This window comes from Rhyacophila brunnea, unplaced genomic scaffold, assembly GCF_057557595.1.
Source record: "Rhyacophila brunnea isolate RB1 unplaced genomic scaffold, BYU_Rbru_1.0 scaffold_15, whole genome shotgun sequence".
NCBI classification, from domain to species: Eukaryota; Metazoa; Arthropoda; class Insecta; order Trichoptera; family Rhyacophilidae; genus Rhyacophila; species Rhyacophila brunnea.
The window spans coordinates 37,133,536-37,158,903 of NW_028232806.1; the positions used below are offsets into that span (position 1 = coordinate 37,133,536).

General features: G+C 33.4%; 1 protein-coding gene across 1 annotated transcript in view; it reads right to left on the reverse strand.

Annotated features, from left to right (window-relative positions):
- LOC147075290 (uncharacterized) overlaps window positions 1-25,368 on the reverse strand; it is a 54,782-nt gene that overhangs the window by 13,991 nt on the left and 15,423 nt on the right. Inside the window, exon 2 of the mRNA XM_085942707.1 lies at window positions 6,376-6,510. Within this exon, the coding sequence (XP_085798833.1) occupies window positions 6,376-6,395 (20 nt within the window). The 5' untranslated portion in view covers window positions 6,396-6,510. The remainder of the gene's footprint in view (window positions 1-6,375; window positions 6,511-25,368) is intronic.

The following is a 25,368-nucleotide window of genomic DNA, read 5'->3' on the forward strand; positions in this document are numbered from 1 at the left end:
CATGAAGCGCTTAGTTTCAAAAGCCCCTAAAACGATTTTAGGTAGTTTTGTGAAAAATGAGAAAAAATTATATCTATTAAATCTGTGAATTTTATGTATTTATTTTTTAATTCGTTACATTCTAAAGAGTATTTTGGCTTTCCATTTTAGCGGTATTTGAAAAGCAAATCCAACCTTTTTAGCGGGTTTTGAAATTTACCCTAATTTTTGATTGATACGTATTGGCGAATTTTGGCGTTTTTTACAGTTTAATCTTTGGCCATCATATAGGTCACAAAAATATCCATCTAACTACATATCTAAGTCAAACATTTTCAAAAACCGTTTTAGGCTTTTTAAACTAGGCGCTTCACATGATGCACGCTACTAAACTGTATTTGCTAGCAGCGTTGACATCTTATAGTTTTTCTTGCCAGATCTAGAATATTTTATTGCAAATTTTGCATCTGGCGTATGGCATTAAATCTTATGTTTTTCAACTGCACAAATAGTTTAAAACTTCTTATAAAAAAGCTAGAACACAAAGCTGGATTTGCTTGAAAATAAATATACCAGCATTTTATACTGTATATCGAACCAATAAAATATAATATGTTACGTGCAATTTAATACTACCTATATATTATCGTCATAATGGACAGTATTAAGTGGCTGACATCAATTTCTCGTAAAAACAAAATCTGTTAATACAAACCTCCACTCTGTAGAGACCCATATGATCCTATTAGGATCGAATATGGTCGGAAAAATATATATTTTATACTAAAATATTTTTTTTTAATTCGTTGACTTATTTACTTATTAGTTTTGGAACAATAGATTCTTTTTCAGTGAAAAAATGTTGATAGTTATTTTTTTGAAATACTACTACTTTCTAGACATTTTGTTAAATTTGAGAAAATTACCATTTCGTCTCTGTTCTGGCAGAACACACTAACTGGAGAATACTAGTTTTGAGTAATTTGACTTTGAAGTTGTTAAAATGTTTTAAATGGTCTATCATGTGAGTTTATTAAGTAATCGTAAAAAGGATGACTTTAAAATAAAGACTGTTTATTTATTAAGAAGGTTTCCAGGCGGTAAAGTTTTAAATAAGGAACATTTTGGTATAACTAACTCAATATGTCATTTTTTCGAACTAGTGTCTTCTGCCAGAACAGTCACGATTTTTTCAGTTATCTACTCTTACCTTACCTACTTGTTACCCCATCTGACATATTTTTGTGACAGTTGGGAACACTGTTGTCAGCATAAGTCTTTAATAATTAACATGAATTTGGATATTCTTAGTAAACCCTTAGATGGGCTTTATTCAGTATATTATTTTTAACACGACAACAAGCTATGACGCCCAAAGATAGATTTGTAGTGAAACAGTCAAACTGTGAAAAAAATCATAATAATAATATATTGTGACGTCATTGTATATCGAAGAAGCCTCCGGATCGGATCATTAATGCCAACTGTCATTCATGAAAATGTTATTTTAAAAAATTCTAGAAACTAGGTACCATTTCAGAATAAATATTGTACCTAATTAATAGCAATGTCTTCACAAGAACAGAGATTCAAGAATAATTTCGTATTTTATAAATTAATAAAATAAGTCCAAAAATTAAAAATAAATACAGGTAGGTAATCGATTTAGTCATCATTATGTATATATCAATAATTATTTTATTTATAATAGATACATATGGTACAAAAGACCAGCTAGTTGATTTTCAAGCGCAAAACCAGCTTTATTAGACAATATTGTTTGCGATGTTTGCGTTGTCAAAAACATTAGATTTAAGACAATACATTAGTGAAACGGCAAATAATTTTCAACTATAGGCGCGACGAAATTTTGGATTCGCTGGCATTCGGAGAGAGAACGTCGAGCTGGGAACACGTCAATTTGTTTCATGATGGCGACGGGAGTATTAATTCTTAAATCGTGTAAAGATGACTAAAAACAGTACCCATTTACTTGAAAGAGAAAAAATATCAATGAATATATTATTATTGTTACTAATAGAACAATAAACAGAACATTAAATGGACGCATGTTGGATTTATATGACAAATTATATTTCGTTTGGCATGCGTCATTTGTACCCGCGACCCGCAATCCGCGCATCGCCTAGCCACGACTTTTTAGACCGTGCCTCAACTGAGGTATAGCCTTAACGCCAATCGCCAGATGCAAATTTTTCAAGCTAGATGCCTATTCAAAATACTAGATCTGACAAGAAAAACGCTGTGACACTGAACTTCGAGGGCGATGTGTGTGGTGTGCATGCAATCAAGTCCATATAACCCTCGTCGTTTATAATGATCTATGAATCAATCTCATAAGTACATAATAATTATTCCTTAGTTATTTTCGGATATCCGTCGCCCACCTTATTGGTATCAACTCACCGACCTTACAAATTCACAAGAGCAAAATTGATTATTCATGAAGTGAATTAACATACCCCATAAAAGTGACAGTAAGTATGTCATAAAACTCATAAAAAACCACTCCTTCACTTTTACCATACCTGTCAAAGCACAAGTTAAATAACGCAATACCTAACTATTATTAAATTGACCACAAATAAACAGCCATACCTGAAGAAGGATAATGATTGTTTTGCCAATTATCGCCCAGGTTATTACGCTAATTAATCTTGAACGTATACCGTGCATATTCATTATTCAATGTTGCTAACTGTCATTCACAAAAATATGCCAGATAGGGCAATAAAATAAGTTAGATGGCTAGAAACTAGCATTTCAAAAAACAGCGTGATAATTATTTAACAAAACACACATAGTGCAGGATCCCATAGACTTGTCGTATACATACATACATACATTGTGCAAATGTGTAAGTATTGTTTGTAAAAACTGTGATCATGATACCTAAAGCAGTTTCAACACTTGACTTCTTGTTTCTTTATTTTAATAAATGTGCAGGTACTTATTGTGGTTAGTGGTTATCGTTATTTCATTTATTCACCTACCTATATATGTTTCTGGATTAACCATGATACTAAAACTAATGTCATATGCATAGATATAGTAAAGAAACCAATTTAGGTGATTATATGCAAAAATGCTACTAAATAAAATAATTTAAGCCAAGAAGGGTCCTAAGAATCGATAATTTTGAAGACATTGCACTACCCGCTATTTTTATTTTTTCAAACGGGGCGGACCGTTCTACGACCATGCCGATGGCATGGTACAATTATTGCATTTTCAATCAATCCCTGATTCGGTCATGGTTTTATTGAAGAACTCAGAACAATTTTTGGTGGGTTATAAGAAAAAAAATTAAAACCTCAATAAAAAAAAAATTACGACTAATATCGCCTGGCAACATCGACTTTATATATCTTTGTGACCCTCAAAACCTATTCCAATTGTCAGAATGCGTTCCGCATCATAATATGTATACGAAAAGTCTATGTGATCCTGCACTAACAACCAATAAATAAATCGTACAGCTAATAACCATTGTATCAGTCTCGAAATTACCGGAGCGCCGTTCTGGTTCATGAAATCCTCAAAATTATAGCTCCCTCTCGTAGAAAAAATAATTAGACCATCTGAGCTAAATAGGCGCCTAGTTTCAAAACCCCCTAAAACGATTTTAGGTAGTTCTGAGAAAAATGAGATAAACTCGTATCTATGAAATCTGTGAACTTTATGTATTTATTGAAGTTATACTTCTTTTGGCGTGTTTGGGAAATCAGATCAGAGTGTATTTTTGGCGTATGACATGTAACACATAATTTACTTTTTCACACGAAAAAAACGCACTCGATTGGATTCGAACCATTGATTGTTCGGTTATCAGCCGAACGCACCACCTTTACGCCACAGTATGATATTGCAATCGTGACGATTATACAGTATAATATTATAGCTTAGAATTGTTCCGTTACCTAGGCAGCGAATTTATTATTGTCGGCCATTTGCAATTCCTTACGTAAACAAACAGTTAAACGTCAGAGTGACAGTTGGTACTTTAAAAATAAAAACAACGAGAAACCATTACATAAGTTAGTAATATAAGTTAAAGTGTATAGAAATAAACCAACGGCGTTCCAATAAGCGGTCCCTTTTCCTTGAGTGTGTAATTTAACAAGATAATTAAGAGCTAGTCAAAGAATCTAGTTCATCACAAGTTTTGTTTTTGTTTTGTTACGTCAAAGAAGTATAACTTATAACGCGCGTAAATAAGTACACACACACCGATTTTTTTTTTAATTCGTTACATTCTAAAGAGTATTTCGGCTTTCCATTTTAGAGGTATTTGAATAGCGCACAAAACCATTTTATCGGGTTTTGAAATTTACCCTAATTTTTGATTATACGTATTGATGGTTTTTCTCAAAAGACTCGTAAATTTTCAAAAACCGTTTTAGGGGTATTTGAAACTAGGCGCTCCATATAACAAAAAACTCTTATGTTTATAAAATATTCATAAAATGAGTGTTAATATTAATTTCGGAAAATTATTGAGCGTTCTTGTTAGTAAAATTTTCCATTTCGAGCGCTGCATTGCATGAAACATTTATTTTATTGGTAATATAATATTATAAGGTATTAACATCATCTTAATTTCAAGAAAATCTGGTGTAATAGGTATTCTAGCCTATTTAAAATGCAATATTTGGCAAGGGTCGCGGTTTATGTTGATTATTTGACATTTTTACTTCTTTATTTACACACCCGCGTGATTTTCCGTAAATCATCACATATGTATTGATAAATAAACACAACCTAACTCTTGGTAGTAGCTATATAAGTACGTACTCTTAGATTATTGGCTGGTGGTAAAATCTCCTAATAATTAATAATACAGAACTTCTTCATGGTACGCCGATACATCTCACTCTAGCTTTTGTAAGGTCTGTTTTTGCGTTCTTTTTTCAAACCACATCAAATTCTCACCACTCTGAGAATGCAAAGACATGAGCTGTTCAAGTCAGTTCAACCAGCTATTGAGTAGCGCTCGACAATTTTCTGAAGATATTTGAGTAGCTTGGTATCAAAGTGGGACATAAGCCATTTACAAAAATTTACAGGAGACTCACAAACATGGGTGAAAAGTGTCCGTTTTTCATATACCAACTTTAAACTCAAAAATCTCTATGAAAACTACCATTTTGATACGTTTAGTGGATTTTTTGAAAAGAGCTTCACTTGCACTACCATAATCAATTAAAACATGAATTTAGTGGGAGGTGGCGTTAGTCCCACTTTGATAATAAGCTACTCATTTACATAGTTATCAAATTGTATGTGTATTTTATAAAAATAAGTGTGTTAGATTTTTTCGTTAAATGTCCTTATCTAGCTCAGACGGTCAAAATATTTTTTACCAATTTGTCGAACCGGAACGGCGCTCCAGTGCGCTTCGGTCCATTTCGAGCCCTGATTAGCTTATAATATTACTTAAAACTTTTTTTAATTTTGCCTCTACGTTTCTACGTGATCTTATCTCATTTGGGTAGGTACTTTTAACTGAAAGTCAAGAATTTTCTAGTACTTATTTATAAAATATAAAAAAGCCTAAATGGAGATGGGCTGAACACATAGCTCGAAGAAGAGACAATCGTTGGACAAATCTAGTCATCCAGTGATATCCAAGAAGTACAAAACGTCCGCATGGTAGACCTAGAGGCCGCTGGATCGATGAAATGATAAAGTTCTGCGGATGTACGTGGCAACGCAATGCACAGGACCGAGAGAAGTGGAAGCAGCTTAAAGAGGCCTTCATCCAGCAGTGGATAGATTAAGGCTGATGATGATGATGATATAAATAATAATATGTGTGTTAAAAAAACATTTTTTTATATTTTTTTTTCGACCATGTCTGATTCTAATATGATCATAATATGGGCCTCCACAGAGTAGAGGTTTGTATTAACAGATTTTGTTTTTTACGAGAAATGGATGTCAGCCACTTGCTCAACCTATTAGGTCCATACCATGACTCACACACAAATTGAAAAACAATATGTGTACTTGCCAGACCCAGGATTCGAACCTGGGACCCACGGCGTGATAGTCCAACGCTTAAGCCGCGCAGCCACCGTGGGCGTATTTTATATAATGATCCTTAATTCGGATCACCAAAATATTGGAGTAGCTTAGGTAGGTACAGTATTGCGTTGTTCAGAATTTGTGGATCGTTTTTTCCGAAGAATCTGTTACAATTAATGTAAAACTGTTTACTGACTTTGTTGTTTGGATTTGTATGAAAGCAATCATATTTCAATTGCAAATTTCGCATGATAACTCATCCATGAATAAGTAATTATGTATGTAATATTCTTAAGAATATATTGCCGGTAATAAATTATTAAGCAAATAGACACTAAAGTTTCTTACAATTGACAGCCTTTGCACATTTTGTCGGTGGATGTCGCATGTCATGGAAGAAGCTAACATCTCAAGAAGTTGGAAGTGCCAGGTTTCAAGATCCACTCTTCTCATACACCATGATTAACGTGAATTCTCTGAATCCTAAAAAGAATAAAACAACATGTCAATTATTGAAATGGTATACCTGTGTTGAGAGAGTGCATTGTGTTAATCCATGTTCTTTCTTTTGCACATCAGTGGCTTACTTCATTTATTTGTATTACAATGTATTTCACTAGAGAGATTTTGTTCTACGCACTTGAAATATTAAAATTGTTTTAAAAGTGGACTATTATATATTTCATGTATGGAGATGAAACCATTATGGTAAAAAGATTAGTAGGTAAGGCTAGTGATTAAATTATTTGTTAGTAATTTTGCACCGCAGTTTCATCTACATTAAGACTAATACTTGTGCTATAAGATTTCTTATTAACTAAGATACAAATAACCATCATTATTTAAAATTCAAATTAAAATTTATTTATTTTTACATACCGTGAACATTACAAAGTATAAATTTAAGACGTTCACAACATGACATTTAAAAACAAAGAAACAATGTAAAGAATAAATAAATATGTGCAGTATCACAAAAACAGTATGAAAAGTAAAGTAAAATGTACAAAAAATATAAATTATAAAGAATGGAAGCACACCGAATGAGTTAAGCAGACCCTATTTTAAGAATTTATAAAACAACGTCCACCTATACTCATCCTCACGTAGGTGGAATATGTCAACACCCGAAGCAATTTGGTAGAACATAGTTATCGCCCTCCCAATTGGCATTACCAGTGGCAGATTGGTTCTGCACCTTGGGAGAATAAACAACTGATACTGTCTATTTCTAAGATAGTCATAAGGGACACATAGCTCAACACTGCCCAGAATGGCAGAGTTCTCATTGATACCTCGTTTAAGCCGAAAAAAATACGTAGCTAATTAAAAATATTTAAATATTCCATCACGTAAAATCGTACACAATAGTAACTACCTAAGAAACTAAAGCGAGAGCGTCAACAGCAAGCTACAATAATTATTTACAAACAATGTATTCAGTGCTGCCACACACAGAACATTAATGTTTCTATAGCATTAAGCTTAGGTATGTACTAAAAAACGGCTGAAATCACTATCTAGTATTTTAATACAAAAACGCTATGTCCATTAATCCAACCTTTTTGGATAGACAACTGTTTATTTATTTTTATAATTTAATTATTAAATTAATCATTTGAAGTAGGAAATTTAAAAAATGTGTTTCGTGTTCTATGAATCATTTTCTATAAAAAATGATCTATGTAGGTTTAACGATTGTGAAAATAATTTTACAGTCAGTAAATATTTCGCCTGCGGCACTCATCAACATTTTTTTGAGAAATTTATATGCTTATAGCGTTTTCTAATATTTATGTCTTATTAAATAATTAATGATTAGATTTTCAAGTACTCCATAAACAAAAGATAAACATGACGTGATTATAAAATAAAATATAATTATTTCCACTAGAGTAATTCTTCATAATATGCGCAATGAATCGCTTGGGAAAACCGGCAAGAAACTATTGAGGCGAGGAATCAATTAACGATAAGTATAAAAAAAATACCTTGAAATATCTAGAATCAAGTCAGTGACATTCAACGTGAAAAATAAATATTTACTGACTCATTCATAGTGTTTTTGGTATTTTTACCATTTTTATATGCTTATAACAAAGTGTCTTCAACATACAAATAAGTAATCCTTTAATCAACTATTTCTTTTATTCATCGAATGATTTGCAAGATTTGAGAACGTAACATTATTTATATTGTTCTTATTCGTTCCTAGTTTAACCATAGCAGAGTTTTATATAGATTTATTATAATATAAGTGATAGGTACACCAAGCCACTATCTGGCAGGGCTTATGATCCCAGTCAAAAATCAGTCCCAGGATTTTGACATTAGTTTTTTTTATGAATTCCATCTAAAATAACGTATTATGTTTATATTATATACATGGCCCCATAAGGGGAGGTCTGACAGGGCTCTAGCCTAACGGCCCGGGTACAGGGGTGCCCGGCGTGGCGGGTCGACCACATAATTGAGATAAACATCCATCTTAAATATACTCTAATAGTAAACAAGTCGCCTGCGGTGCTATTTTACTTCAGCATTATTACCATTTAAAAACATATGGTTGTGCGGTGCAATCAACTCGACAACTCCATAATCCGATGTGTTAAAAATCGCTAAAAATACACCGAATTTTTATTGACCTCGAACACCATTTAGAAAACGCCATTGTAGAGCGTCAGACTGTCTTTAACCTATAGTGATAGGTAGGGGGCTCAGCAAAAGATCCTGGCATGGGGCCCGCTTCAGGATATGTGGGTCATGATTGTATATATTATGTAGTATATGCATAACGAAATTGTGAGTTTCTCAAATTAAATACAAATTTTGAATTATAAATACATTCATTTTCTCGTTGTGTGTATGGATTGCAATACCGGTATTTCAGAACCGGTATTCCAGTTTTAATCAATACTGAAATACCGGTTTTAAGAATTCAAAATACCGTAATTTTCGGTATTAAGCAACCAAACTCGTTTATGTACGTTTTTTTTAAATGAACGTACTTATACATTACTTATAGGTGAAATAATAATAAAACAAAATCTACCAAAAATCTTTATAAAATAATTGTCGCCATGAATATATTATTTCGAAATAAAAAACATCCGTGAGAAATGTTTTCAATTATTCCATCATTATTATTGACAGTAAAAGTACAGCATTCGCCAACTTGTCATTCAAGGAAAGATCAATGGTAAGCGTAGCAGAGGACGGTGCCGCATTTCGTGGCTTAAGAACCTTCGTGATTGGTACGAGTACAGTTCCACTGAACTATTCCGTGTAGCAGACGACAAAGGTAAGATCGCCTTGATGGTGGCCGACCTCCGCTAGGGGATGGCACAATAAGAAGAAAAGCTTTATAAGCTTTATAAAGCCGGATTTATTTTCACTTGATGAACTCGTCTTTTTGAGGGTTTAGTTAGAATTATCAATGTATTCAAATTATTTGTAAAAATCACCAGTTCTACAATACCATCATCAATACATATTTTTACGAAATGTAGGTAAAATTTTTTCCTATAAAATAATGATTAAATAATAGGTACCTACTTCTGTTTTTTTATGTTTTAACGAATAACGGTATTCAATAAGAAATACCGAAAAACCGGTATTGCAATCCCTATTTGTGGGAGTATTATATCCACTTTAACATATTATTTTATATAAACATTATTAGATATACCTAGTAGCGAAATGATCTATTACGAATTCAGACAAACGTTATAACACACTTACATAAAATTATTATTCAAATAATCGTTTTTATTGCATTAAATCTAAATTAAACGTTCGTTTATATGATCACTTTCGTGTTGAGACTATTGATTTTATTTATTTATTTTTCAATTAACTCCCTACTTCAATTATAGTTTGTCAATTTATGGCTACGGCCGTATTTTGTAGCTTAACCACTGGGGAATGACAAAAGAAATGGCGTATTTCAAAAAAACACTACCTTATTCTTAGGTCAATAATTATTATAAAGCAATCATTATTCATAAGATGTTTATCACACTTGAATGGTCAAAGACATAGCTTATAATAAGTATCTTTAGAATCATCTTCGAATGTGTTAATCTTGCCGATTTTTTGAATAATAAAATGCCTAATTCTTGTCAAATTTGGGATCACAGAGATTATCAATATAATTTTTTATCGTGAATATTTTACAAAAATTATCTCGTAATAAATTATACTAATAGTTTTATAAATGCGTTTAAAAATTAATAAATGTAAAAAATCTTAACACCACTGCACAGTTATGTACCGAAATATGACTATATTCTAAAACATTAGAGCGAGAGGTTTAAAAGAATACTATTTTATGTAACAAAAATACTTTATGCAGTCATCAAATGTTTAAAATAACTATAAAGGATAATAAGGCTTCAAAATTATATAAATAGATTATCTACAACGTTTAAGGAGTGTCCAGGATCATGGTTTGAAAATACAATAAAAACTCAATTTTGACCTACGACGAGCACGTGGGCCGTTAAGTTACAACTAAAATAAAAATGTAAAAAAATAACTTCATTCATAACAATATAATTGCGTTATAAATTAAGATGTTTTTTTTAAAGATTCATATTTTATTTCAATAATTAGACGTCGGCTATATCTAGATTTTTTCGACGTTTTTAAATCGGATAAAATGTTAACAATGATATTAAATAATTATTACACGATCACCATGTTCAATCATAAGTATATGACATGGGGGTGCATAGAGTGGAGTTTGTTTTAATACGTTCAAATAATAGGGAAAGCGGGTAGGTATCTGAAAAATAAGATTATTGTATCTGTAATATTGACAATGTCACTCACAATTTACGTCTACAGACCACTTAGTGCAGCGATTTCCAAACTGGGAGGCGGAGTGTTGCAAAGGGAGGCGCGAAAGGTTTAACACAATTAATGTAGCCACAGGTTTGCAGTTTGCAAATGTATAGTTTATAAAACGGCCGCTAGTTATATAAACATAAACTCCATAAAAAACAGTCCTATAAAAGGTTGTTTGCAAACCTGTCTGAAAATATTATGGAGACTAATTTTATAATACCTACCTCACTTCTATACTATTTTGGAGCGCGCTGGCTATCTTGTGAAAAAATGAAATAAAAGGGTCCAATCATAATGTTGAAATTTGACGCAAATTTGTTTAGGAACGATAATTTTGTTGTTAAACTTGTCTATTTAGTTGAAAATTTAAAAAAAAATGAGTGAATAAATCAATGCAAGGACCACTAATGCGTTCACTGATTTAAAAAGATAAAGTGAAGGCATTCATAAAAAGTTGGAGCTTTGGAAATCAAAATTACAAAAAAAATAAGTTCGCCATGACTTCGCCATCACTTGACTGATTCCAGATATATTGAAGCAAACAAAAATCTATTTACTGAGTTCTTGGTTAGTTTGCTAATGCACTTGTTACATTAATTTATTAATTGTAAAAAAGTCGCCTGTGACGCTGCTTTATTTCAGGGCTATTGAATATTTTTAATATGTGGTTGTGCGTTGCAATTTGATGTGATACCTATATGATGATTGATATACTTACTTAAATGATAACTCCCGTGTATAATTTAGGAAACTGAAAAGGGTTGACTACTATTAAAATTGATTGTGCTAATAAACAAGCACATTCATCGCATGAAAAACAAATTAATTTATAAATGAAATAACATAAGTTGTAAAACCTTGTTTATTACAACGTTTTTCTTAGCTCGTATTCTTATTTGTCCGGTGGTTCTTTGTCCAGTACAAATCTTGCAATCGATTTTTAACTAACTTCCCGACTAGCTAGACATTTGAAACTTTTAGAATATATCAGAACACGGTGCCAATGCATTTTTTTAATACTTTTATCTATCTTTAAGTAGAATTGAATTCATTTTCAGTTAATTCTGTTTTGTATGAAAAGTTATTTCGACACCATTATTGGTTGCTAGGGCTCTGGGGTCCGAGCAACTAAATTATTAATATATACGTGCGTTACTATGGAAATCAATATGATATGTCAAGTTCAAATTTTTTTGATCGTTTAAGCTAGTCAAGTCAAGTTTATATGGTTCAACAGAAAATTTAAAAATGCTGTATATAAAAAGTTCTTTTTATCTTGTTATTATGTATATTATATTTTTTTCATTTTTATATTTGTACATTGTTGAATATTTAAAAAGGTGTCTGTAATATTTAATGAAATAAAGGGGGGGAGGCGCCAAGATTAGATTTTTTGAAAAGGGAGGCGTAGTAACATAAAGTTTGGAAACCACTGACTTAGTGACATATACGATAAAGTGACTTCTGATTACAATAATTTTATTATTTATCTTATTGTCTGCCATCATGATAACACTTTTTACAATCAATCAATCAGCAATCTAATTCACAGCTTAGTCATAATAATTAATAATATTAGTGAATATAAATAAATTAATTGTCAAAAATTAATATTACATACTGCACTGTAATGAAAATGAGTAATCAAATATAGTATCATAGTAATAGGGTTTTCATAACGATAATTTCCCAGAGAAAATTCTTTGCATAAATTCATTCATCATTCCTATTAATTGCAGTCATGTTATTTTTATTATTCAATTGTTTACAAATGAAATATTGACGTTTGTGTGGTGAGCGCACGATAATTTTACGAAAATATTAACCTATGTATCTAATTTTATGAGTATTTTATAGAAATACGTGTGTGAGATTTTTTTATATTTTAGCTCAGACGGTCAAATGGTTTTTTTCCGCGAGACTGAGGTTTAATTTTGGGGATTTTATTTTTATTATTTTATTTTTATTTTATTTACAGCGCTCCGGTCTGTTTCGAGCCCTGGAATTACAGTCATTAACATAGACTCTATAACCAGTGACGTACGAATGAAGGATAGAAATGTTCTTATAAGAGATTGGACATTTATTTCTTCTTCTTATTTTGCCATCCCCTAGCGGAGGTCGGCCACCATCAAGTCGATCTTATCTTTGTCGTCTGCTACCCGGAACAGTTCAGTGGAGCTGCACTCGTACCAATCACGGAGGTTCTTAAGCCACGAAATGCAGCGCGTCCTCTGCTACGCTTCCCATTGATCTTTCCTTGGATGACAAGTTGGGGAATGCTGTATTTTTGTCCTCTCATAATGTGGCCGAGGTACTGTAGTTTCCTGGTTTTGATACTACGTAGAACTTCTCGGTCCTTCCCCATTCGATTGAGAACTTCAACATTTGTCACCCGGTCAGTCCAAGAAATTTTGGAATATCGTCTATACAGCCACATCTCGAAAGCTTCAAGTCTCCGTGACATCTATTTCATTTCCCATAGGCGTGCGTCGAAGCGAATTTCTCAGATACCATGGCCACAAAATAGCACACATTTATATAATATAATTTAATATTTCAATTGTTATTATTATATTTAGACTAAATAAACAAGGACAAAATATATACAAACTAGTTGTGAACTCACACTGTGAAGGTAGAGGTTTTTTGAAAGAACATTTCGTACCATGCACGACACAAGCACGTGTAATTCAGTTCGAAAGAATATCATTTTATCACCATTTTGCAAATACTAAAACTGTCAAGCACAAAAATAAAACACTCAAAATAATAATAATTAAATCACGAGGCATATAGCAAAGAGCTGTCTCAAATCTTGTACAATTAAGTAGATGACAAGCCTTGTTGTCTCAGATACGTGTTAGGTAAATAAATAAATACTTATATAGTAGTAAAGTAAAACGACTGCGATTAGAAGAAAAAAATAATCATTAAATTGGCTCCTATAAATTTTATTATTTACGAATTGAATCAATTTTTTCTCCATCGTCTGAGGCAGGGTTTCCAAACTATAGTCCGCCGAACCTGAATAGGTGTTCCGCGACCATTTGGAAAGGTTTTATACCATGGCCCCCACAAAGAGGGGGCTGACAGGGCTCTAGCCTGGGGCCCGGCGTGATGGGATGATAATTGAGATAAACAACATCCCAAATTTGCCCTAATGCGGAAAAATGCGGCGCTATTTTATTTGTATAGTTTTAACATTTTAAAATGTCTAGTTAGATGTGATGCAATTTTTGATTATTGTGTGTCGATATTCGACAACTCCATGATTCAAATGAATTTATTGAACAATACTAAAAAATCGCTAAAAAATACACGGAAAACCCTTAATTTTATCTGAAACAATATTTAGAAAACGATTCTGTAAAAAGTCCCACTGCCTTTAAATCCTAGCGATTGGTAGGGGGCCCGCCAAAGATCCCGGTCTGGGGGCCCGATTCAAGATGTGGGGGTCATGTTTTATACACTTCAACACATTTAAAGATCTTCTACTAAGTAGAGTAAAATAAGTAAAACTAAAATAATTAAAGAATCTACTTCATATTGAAAGACAAGTGATGATTAATCTCCACTGATGTTTATGACGTCAAGTATCTAGATAGGTCATGGCTCCCACAAGGAGGGGCTAACAGGCCTCTAGCCTGAGGGCCTGGGTTTACGGGGGGCTCGGCGTGAGAGATCGACCAGCCAAGTGAGATAAACACACATCACAAACATGCACCAATAGTAAAAAAAAATGTCGCTGTTTCACATCAAGCACGCTAACATTTAAAGCGATACTTCAGTGAAACGGCAAATAATTTTCAACTATAGGCGCGACGAAATTTTAGACTTGCTGGCAGTCTGAGAGCGAACGTCGAGGTGTCAATACGTCAATTTGTTTCGTGATGGCGACGGGGGTATTAATTCTTAAATCGTGTAAAGATGACTAAAAACGTTACCCATTGCCTCAACTGAGGTATAGCCTTAATAATATGTGCTAAGTATACTTACAATTTTTGATTATTGTCGATATTTCACATGTCCATAATTGTGCATGTCAACATAAAAGTGGGTGTATTAAAAATACAAAAAATCTCTAAAAATACCCTTAATTTTACCTCGAACATCATTTGGAATATGCGACTGTAGATCGTCACATTGCCTTTAACCTTAGCGATAAGTAGGGGGGCTGCCAAAGATCCTAGCCTGGGGGTTCGCTTCGGGATGCGGGGGCCATGATCTAGGTACAGACGGAGGACCATCTTTTCTCACACCGTGCGCATGAAAAAGATGGGGTATATTGTCTTTAACTGACCGGCTGACAAGTCTTCCAAAATTGGCAGAACGGTTAGCTGCGTTAATAAATAACCTACAAAATAAACTAAGTGTTCCGTTACAACTTGCGGGTTTGCAAAGTGTTCCATTGCAGAAAAAGTTTGGGAAACCCTGGTCCGAGGAAAGCACGCCGGCAACGCTAGATGGTATTAAACTGTTGTAGAAAATCTTTTTAGAATAGTTCTTTCCTAACGAGAGATAACTAAGTTGCCTCCTGACGAATCTTCCCTGTCCATGTCCGCACACATGTTTTCATCCCCCGCACAGTCCTCACACAAAAATATTGTAAAAGAAAGTTTCCTTTGCCAGATTTTAGTTTTGCTCGAATGCACGAAACCATCACATGCACAATTCTTATGCCGTGTCCACACTGACAACCTCGTTAGATTTTACGATTATTATGATAATTAGACTGCTAACTGCTCAGATGCGTTGATGATCCGCACACACAATTGAAAAATTTGAGGGAACGTTGCCCCTGGCCACTACACCAGTTAATTTGTGACTGGCCATGGTGGATTCGCTGGCAAGCTCTTTGAGCGGAGAAAAACAGGATGCAAGCCACATCCTCTGGGAATGTCCGAGAATGTGCTCCGAGAGGAAAGAGATACTTAACCAGCTGTTGGATCCATCGGGCCGTCCGGCCTGGTCGTCACAAAGACCAATTTTATTGCTTTAAAAAAAATTGCGGCGTCTTACTGCAGGCATGAAGAACTCTTCACTTAAATTTTGCTGTCCGTATTTATGGGTTTCGTTTTTTTGTTATATATAATAATTTATATATCGATTATACGAAGCAGAATCTTGCCGAATATGGTGGCCATAGACGTACAGTTTGAGTAACAGGTTGAACATGCCAGTAAATACGTAATGGCGGCCATACAGTTATCTTTGGTAGATAATATATATCTACTGCGCCCATAGACGGACAGTTTTCGACCTGCCAGAATAGGTGGCATACACGTACAGTTTGAGTACGTGGCACAGACAATAACTGTATGTTAGTGGGCACACTACAGACCAGCTCAAACTACCCCATTTAAATCTGTCGAACTGTCAACAGACGTGCCCATATACGTACAGTTATTGTCTGTGGCAGAGCAAGTGTCAAAAACTATGGAGGTTAGGTTCGCGGAGACAATACATAGGGGTAGTGTTTAAATTAGTTTTAAGTAGGGTATACTTGAACGATATTGATACACGAATTATTTTACTTTGAATTTATTATGATTATAATTGTTTTCATTAGAAACAAATTGACATAAAATACACACCAATGACGTTAGGAGAATAAATCATGAATTCGCTAGTGGGTTGTGTATTTTATCGATTCGCCGAAACAATATTATACACATTCGTGTAAATATAAAATATGAGCTATAATCTTTTCTTTTGAATAAATTATTCCCTTTAATGGACATATGAGTCAGTATTTATCTATTTAGTCATATTTTTAGAATACGGTAATATTTATATATTGATTTTATATACAATAAATTTAAACATGCCACAAAATTATATCTACATTAATCATCAGTATAATAATTAATTACTATGATATTATTAAAATATATACGTAAATTTAATTTAGATTTACCGACATAGTCATTCACAATTAGGTATATTCATTTATGTTGTGAACGTCTTAAAGTATTAATTTGTAATATTCACTACACACAATAAATAAAATTTAAATACTGAGTTATTAGTCTATATTTGCACAATAACTTAATATTTATAATGCTCTCTAAAATTTTTACATTTATATTATATTGTATAAAATAATATGTTTACATAAATAATTATAACTTTGTTTTACCCTCGTAAAAATAAATAAAATATAATATTTGCGATCTCCGCGTACTTATTACATATTATTATTATTAAATTATTAATAATAAAAGAATTTGTATTTTATAACAAGCAACACCAGCCGCAATTGTATTGTCCGGTATATTCTACTTCGTCTCCGACATCTAGTGTCACCCGAGAACTTTCAGCGAGTCGAAATTCCAACAGTTTTACAAAAACACGGGAGTGGGGCTCGAAAACTGTCCGTCTATGGGCGCAGCAGATTATCTACCAAAGATAACTGTATAGCCACCATTACGTATTAACTGGCATGTTCAACCTGTTACTCAAACTGTACGTCTATGGCCACCTATAATGTCTGCCAGGTTCAAACTGCCGGCGAACCCCCCACTTCAGTGTTTTTGTAAAACTGTTGGAATTTCGACTCGCCGAAAGTTCTCGGGTGACGTTAGCTAGCTGTGTCGTAATGTAGGAGTAGCTCTAAGCTCTTGGCGCGACATCTATGCGATTTTTCAATTTGGCGGCAAATTTTGACAGTTCTGTCATAATCTTCTAAGTTCGTTTGATAAGAAGTATATTATTTTTGTTGCGTATTAGTTCTTTTGCTACTCATATTATATAATTACGAATATTGTGAAGTGTCTACTAGGAACCGCAAACAATATTTTTCACTACTACCCAATACCATAAAAACAAAAATATGTCTATGTACATGGGTTGTGCAATGTATGTCCCTATCTTATTTTAATTGAAAAAAAATAAACACTCTTCAATGATACAAATGATATTAGATTCACGTGCTAGCTTGTCAGTAGACTCGTGAGAGTTAGCACCTTTATTTCACACAATAAAAAAATAAATCTTATTTGTTTTATCACTTGACAGGTGAACAACTTTTTAAGATGTAGGTAATTATAGGCAGCCATAGAGCGTGTTATCCATATAGCTTTGTGCTTGAAGTAGTGAGTTGTTAATATCATCATTCATCATTATCTGCATCAAGGATTAAAATATCCACTGCGCGATGAAGTGTTCTTCAAAATACGATCATAGGATGTGGGTTTCGGAACAATGAAAATTAAAATAGGTATTTAGAATATTGTAACGTACTTCATAAAATTATTAACTACCTACATAATAAATTTTCTCCGACGACTGCTGAGGGCGTCTTGGATGAAACCAGGGAACTCAGAAATAATGGGAACTTAAAAACCTAACGGGTAAAGAGAAGCAGGCAACCGATCTCGAGTAAGGAAGAATCCGAGATAAGCTTAAACGCGTCGAATACTGACAACTCCTCTCTCTCTATGCATTGACGCTCATTTAATATTGGTGTGTCACACACGGTTACATGTAAAGTGTACGTATGCAGTTCATCGTGGGACACTTATTCGTGCGCCACAGTACGTGAAACATGAGTTCGTATGATATTTTATCAAATGACGAGTTCTAATTTCTAAGTTCTTAGAGACTGTCATCTGCCTTGTCATGTCATGTCGTATTTTACGATTGAACGGTTCCATGACAAAACAGAACAGTGACAAAACAGAATATGACAAAATATAACAGTGATAAAACCAACGATAAATATAACTATAACCTTTGAGGAAAAACATAAATTTTATATTGAAATTGTCCTATCTCTATTATGTTGATAGATTTTTAATAGCACAGATTTTCAATACGCCATAATAAATCAAATTATAGGCCACGCGCAGACACAACGGTTCCATGACAAAACAGAACCACACAAAACAGAAAATGACAAAACAGAACATGACAAAACAGAACGGTGAAAAAACAGAACAACGATAAATATATCTATGACCTTTCAGGAAAAATATAAACTTAATATTGAAATTGTCCTATCTCTATTATGTTGATAGATTTTTAACAGCACAGATTTTCAATACGCCATAATAAATCAAATTATATACCTAATTTCTGCATTCCTAATCGCTAGAAAGCCTCAAATAAACGGGACTTTGCCGGCAAGCTTAGGATATCTCATCTTAATCAATATCTATGTTCAAAATGATTGGGTGACTAGGTACAACGAAATAATGACCTAACCTAAATAGATTCAACAAAAATTAATGTTTCATTTTTCCCCTGGCTGTTCTGTTTTGTCATTTTCTGTTTTTTTCTGTTTTGTCCGGTTACCGATTGAACACACCGTTTGCCAGCGTCTAGAATCTAGAATAGGTACGTTGAAAGGCTAATTGTTTTGGGCAGTGTTCCTGGTAAATGGGGCATATGACACCCCTTGAATTACCAAGCGAATGAATTCATTGGAAAGCCGATAGTATCCTTATAGCAGCAGTCCCGTGCGGGTAGCCAAAAGTACCCAAAAAAATAACACCTGCAAAAAAGATCGCCAACATTCAACTTGTCGGCGTGATATTGTACGTCAAATTTGCGGTTCGGTTCATTTAAATCCCGTTTTGTATTAAAACATTATGTCCGATGTCACATTTGCTGATACTGATGAAATAATATAAGTGCGGTATAATAACTTTGAGAAACTCTGTTTTAGGTGATCAACGCAACTCTTAGCTCTAAGAAAGATTAGACAGCACTGGCGTAGCTGGTTTATTTCATCAGAAGATACCTGTACAATTTAATACATAAATCGTGATTAATAAGTAAATAAGTTGTTTTATTTATTCACGATTCTGATAAGAAATAAAATTGTAAATAATCCTCTATTATTATTAAATACTTATTACTATATTATTATACGTGCCAATTAGCTTTAAAAATGCAAAACAAAAATAATTTTGCCAGGAAAGAACCTCGATCCATATTCGATGAAAACCTTGTATGCAAAATAATAATCATTATTTAATGAGCGGTTTTATAGAAGGTAGGTACATACCTATACGAATAAAAATAATCCATTCAAATAAGTGTAATTGCAATCATGTTATATGGAGACTAATCGTTAAGAGTTTAGAGTAGAGATTTCGTGCTGATGATGTATGGAACAATATATCAGGTAGAGGCTTTCGGGATGTGGGCTATATATACGCTTCTTCAAAATTATTTGGACTGACGTAGTGACGTAGGCGGCTCTCGTGGTGCAGTGGGTAAGGCGCTGGCCTTCCGCCCGAGAGTTATGGGTTAGATTCCCGGTCATGACAAAAACATTTATGTGTTTTTCTCAAAGCCTGGGTGTTTGTGATTTTGAAGCAAGGACATGGTTATTAATAATTGTAAAAAAAAAGTGACAAACGTTGATGTTCTCAAACAAATGGGAAAGGACCAATAAGGATAATAATATGTTCTGCGTAGTATAAAAACTGCAGTACCTCGGCCATATTATGAGAGGAAAAAACTACAGCATTTTCCAACTCTGTTATTATTCAAGAAAAGATGGAAGGAAAATGTAAAAGAAGATGACACTGCATTTCGTGGATTAAGAACCTCCGTAATTGATACGACTCAGCGCTCGAAATGGAAAAGATTACGAACCGGAACGCTCGAAAATTAACATGGTTATCAAATTTTATGTGTATTTTATAAACATAAGGGTGCTAGATTTTTTATTATATGGCATATCTAGCTCAGACGGTCAAATTATTTTGTCCACGAGACGGAGCGATAACTTTACAGATCTCACGAACCCGAACGGCGCCCCGGTGCGTTCCGGTCCATTTCGAGCCCTGATACGACTGCAGTTTTATCGAATTTCTGTTCCGAGAAGCAGAAAATGGAGACCTCCGATAGGATAGCACTAGAATAAAACGATTATTTCACTAATTCAACTCACAATACAAGTCTTGTCATACCAAGCTTGGCTTGACTTTTTGTTCCGGTGAAAAGCTACCGACATACTCGTATGAATTGCCGACTCAAGTAGAAAGCCGATACATTCACAACGACTGGTCTTACTTTTTCCGCCCCTCCCGTTGTTGTCTATGGATGACCTGCCATTGCCTGTTCTATCTATAGAGTTCTCATACTGACGCGTCTGTAGTGTTTACACAGGGAATGGTTTGATTTGGATAGATGAGTTACATGATAAATAATACACTAGCATTAACACTTTCTACAAATGTAATGCATATATCAATGCTACATATTTTTTGGAAATCGGTAGATATTACCACCGGTTTTGTGTGAAGGACTAGTCTGACTTTGACAGCTGATGAATAACAGGAATGTACCTATATTATTTATAAATAGCACTTTTGAGAATTTTTTGTAATTCAATTTGAAACGAGAAAAGGCGAATCAATATGTCAAGCAATCTGGGATCTGATTTTGACAGCTGAACAGTGGACCACTCGTTGCTTGTGCAAAAAGTTATGCTCAGGCTTTATTAATCTAAAAATGGCGCTGGTATAATCAATAATTGAACCGATGTTCACTCGATAGAACTATCGCTATTATAATTAGTTTGATACGAAGTTTTTGTCAATAAAGTATACAATAATTAACGAAGAATATTAACGTTTCTGACAGCTGTTTCGGCTTATAAAATCATCTTCACAACGACCTAACGATAACTAAAGTTAAAATACTAATACAACAAAGTAAAGTTATAATGTTCGACAACAAGATCTCGTCGATAACAGGAAGTCGCTGTAGTCGCATATAGAAGACTTGTCAGTGACGTATCTGTCATGGCGGCAACGCGTATTTAAATAATTGTATCGGCTCTCTTTTTAGATGTGACTCCTTTTCTTCTTCGAAATAAACCGAAAATTTACTAATAATAATTCTAACATCAATCACGATCGTTTTAGATACCTATATTTCTGTTATACAAAGCATCAAATTACGTAAATTGATAGATCTGAACGCCACGGAAGCGTAAAATGAAATGATACATTTGCGGGCATTCCTCATTTGAAAACGGAAGTGCGATTAACTTCTCAGGAGTGGCTTGTTAGTTCACAGTTTTAACACGTCGACAAGAAGTTCTTGTTCGACAATAGTAAAATATTTGGTACTGTTCGGTTATACGGAATACAGCGGAAAACACATTTTGAAAATAGCCGATAAACTGGATTATTTGTTAGGTTAATCTAACCAAACCTAACCTAACCAAAACTAACCCAAACTAACAAATGATCCAGTTTATCGTCTATTTTCAAAATGCGTTTTCCGCTGTATTCCGTATAACCGAACAGTACCAAATATTTTAGATTAAAACGTCGAGGGAAAATGGAGAGTGAAAGATATCGGATACAGATGGATAATTAAATAAATTAATACACATAGTTGCAAAGATATCTCATAATATACGGTGCTTTATACCACAAATAATGTACTTAAATATATGTATTATTTAGGTAATTAAGTACATACTAATCATGTATTAAATAACATGACCGATAATATAAAAAAAAACAAAATAATTATAATCTTTCAAGAGAAATCCTTTATTATATAGATAAAGATTACAGGTAAAGATAAAGTGAACAGGTAAACTATAGTACAATAAAATAACATCATTAAGACGTCAAGTATTAATAATATAAATATTCTGATCTAATTCTCAGTATAACAATACATATTTTTATAATGTATTCTCGTCAGTTTCTCTAAAAGATAATAAGTATATTATATTTTATCAGATAAAACAATGTTACAATTTACGCATCAAGGAATAATACGATAACAACGTTAATTCTATCTTCCGTATGCCTCTGTCATTTATTTGTATCGTTGTTTTTAATGAAATCTTATGTAGTATTTTAATTTACTCACCTGATAATGTTTATTTACATTTGGGAGGAGGTGATTATTTCTTTGAAGATAAAAAGAAAATTAAATACCGAGACTGTAATTCATTGAAATAGTGTTCAAGGATAGTAATTTGGTGTAATGAAAATGATATACTTAAGTACAATATAAAACATTGGTTCCATGACAAAACAGAACAGTGACAAAACATAACACGACAAAACAGAACTACGATAAATATAACAATGACTTTTCATGAAAAATATAAATTTAATATTGAAATTGTCTCTATTACTTATGTTTTTGATTTTTAACAGCACAGATTTTCAATACGCCATAATAAATCAAATTATATACTTACCTTATTTCTGCATTCCTATCGCTTGAAAGCCTCAAATAAACGGGACTTAACTCGGTGTTACCGGCAAGCTTAGGATATCTCATCTTAATCAATATAATATGTCAAAATGATTGGATGACTAGGTACAACGAAATAATGACCTAACCTAATAATAGATTCCACAAAAATTGATGTTTCATTTTTCCCCTGGCTGTTCTGTTTTGTCACTGTTCTTTTTTGTCATGTTCTGTTTTGTGCGGTCGCCAAAACATTACTGACCAAGTAAGGTGCGTATTGTTAAGCCCCGGAAAAGTTCCGAGGGTTATGGTCTGTTACCGAAAGTTGAGTGTATTTATGAAGAATACAGTATTCTTTTACAGGCTGTTCCTTTTTGATTAGTTCGATTTTTTTTTCCTAATTCAAAACAAAGAATCTCCTTTTTTAAAAGTCGATTTAAAAATTTGAAACACCTGTTTATAAACAATGCGTCTGTGTGAGTATTCTGGTCGCCTCAACTTTCGGTAACAGACCTATACATATAAATTGTACGTAAAACATTTCACCGTGGCACAGTTCGCTATGAGCTTTTTATCGGAACGAGATGACCGTATACTATACGGTCTCCAATTTTATTAGCTTCAATATGAACATTAATCAATTTTCATAGCTGATTATGGCAAAATTCATGAATAAAATTCAAGAATGAAAACCTAACTTAACCTAACAAACAATACAGTATATCGGCTATTTTCAAAATTTGTTTGCTGCTGGCTTCCTGTAAAGTGTAAACCGACAAGAACCGTGTTTTATTTAGACATGAATTTTATCTCAGTAGGTACTATACGACCCAGAGGTTGGACGGTCGTAAATATACGACCGTATATTTCCGATACAACATTTCACGGTGAAGTGTTGTACGGCGAACTGCATACGTACAGATTTCCGGACACTAACGAACAGAATGCCCGATCTCAAAAGTCACCGCACGCCATTGGTACATACCTAGCGTGTTCTCTTTGGCGGGACTACATCTATGAGCGGGACATTATACAAATAATATTGTCGAGGAAACGGTCTTCTTGAAACAATGGCGTGAATAATGGGTCAGCTTAACACGATAATCAAAGAAAAATAAATAGATTAACTCAAATCAAACGCCGAAGCACAGATGCGTAGTGTGTAAAAAACAATAATATTATTGTTCACTGTTAATTATTTAACAAACAAATTGTAAACAAAATGTTTAATTTCAAATTAAGAAATAAAAAAAACTACGTTGCTAATTTAGTTATAATACGAGTAATATCCCAATAATGACAATAATTGCGGACTTATTTTTATCTTACTAACTCTTAAAACTAAAGCCACGCGCAGACACAACTAGAGTTGGGAAATTTTCGAGATTTTCCATCCCGAATCTCGAGAATTGAAATTTTTAACATTTCGGGAAATCCCGGACCTCGAGAATCTTTCCTGTGGATTCGGGATTTCTTTATTATCAAATATTAATTGAAAAAACGATTTTCTATATGAAAAAAGTGGACAGAAAACACGAAATGTTCAAAAACTGATCGGGGCATTTAATACAATTAAGCCAACGTCGACTCAAAGTGAGCGCAATTTTTGCAACATCAAGGAATTTTGTGTCTCAAAAACGTACGCGATTGACAGTCTGTGTTTTTTGAAATTGTTTGAATGTTTGTGAAATGTTTTTGAAATGTTTTGAATTATTTTTGTTTTCCTACTTCTATTTTGTTTGTCTTCTTACATAAATAATAAAAAAAATGCAATTTGTCTGTTTTTACAATGATTTTTACAGTTTTTTTTTAAATTTACCGATATCTCGAGAATTCTCGAGAATCCTTTTCTGGAAATCCCGAATCTCGAGAATTCAAAATTTCATCATTTCGGTAAATCCCGAATGTCGAGATTGAGATTTTCTCGGGAAATACCCAACTCTAGACACAACTAACCACAACCACGAGGCTGTGATTACTATTTATACGGTTGGTATTTATACGTTCGCTGCGTCAAAAATGTTCTCATACAAATAATAGTGAGTGGCAACCACCGGTAACTGTTGTTGGTGGTTGGGATATAGACTAAATATAAAACTAGCTAAAATATAGAACATGACCACTCACCAGGAAGATGAAAGATGTGAAGTTACTTGGTTTACTTTTTTCTAGGATGTTGCTAATAATATGTAGGTACCTATATTATTATGCTTTCTGAGATTTTTCAAAATTATGTATTTTATAATATTCACTGATATCAATTTAAAAAAAACATAATTGCAAGTTACACCCCCTAATAGCAAGTTA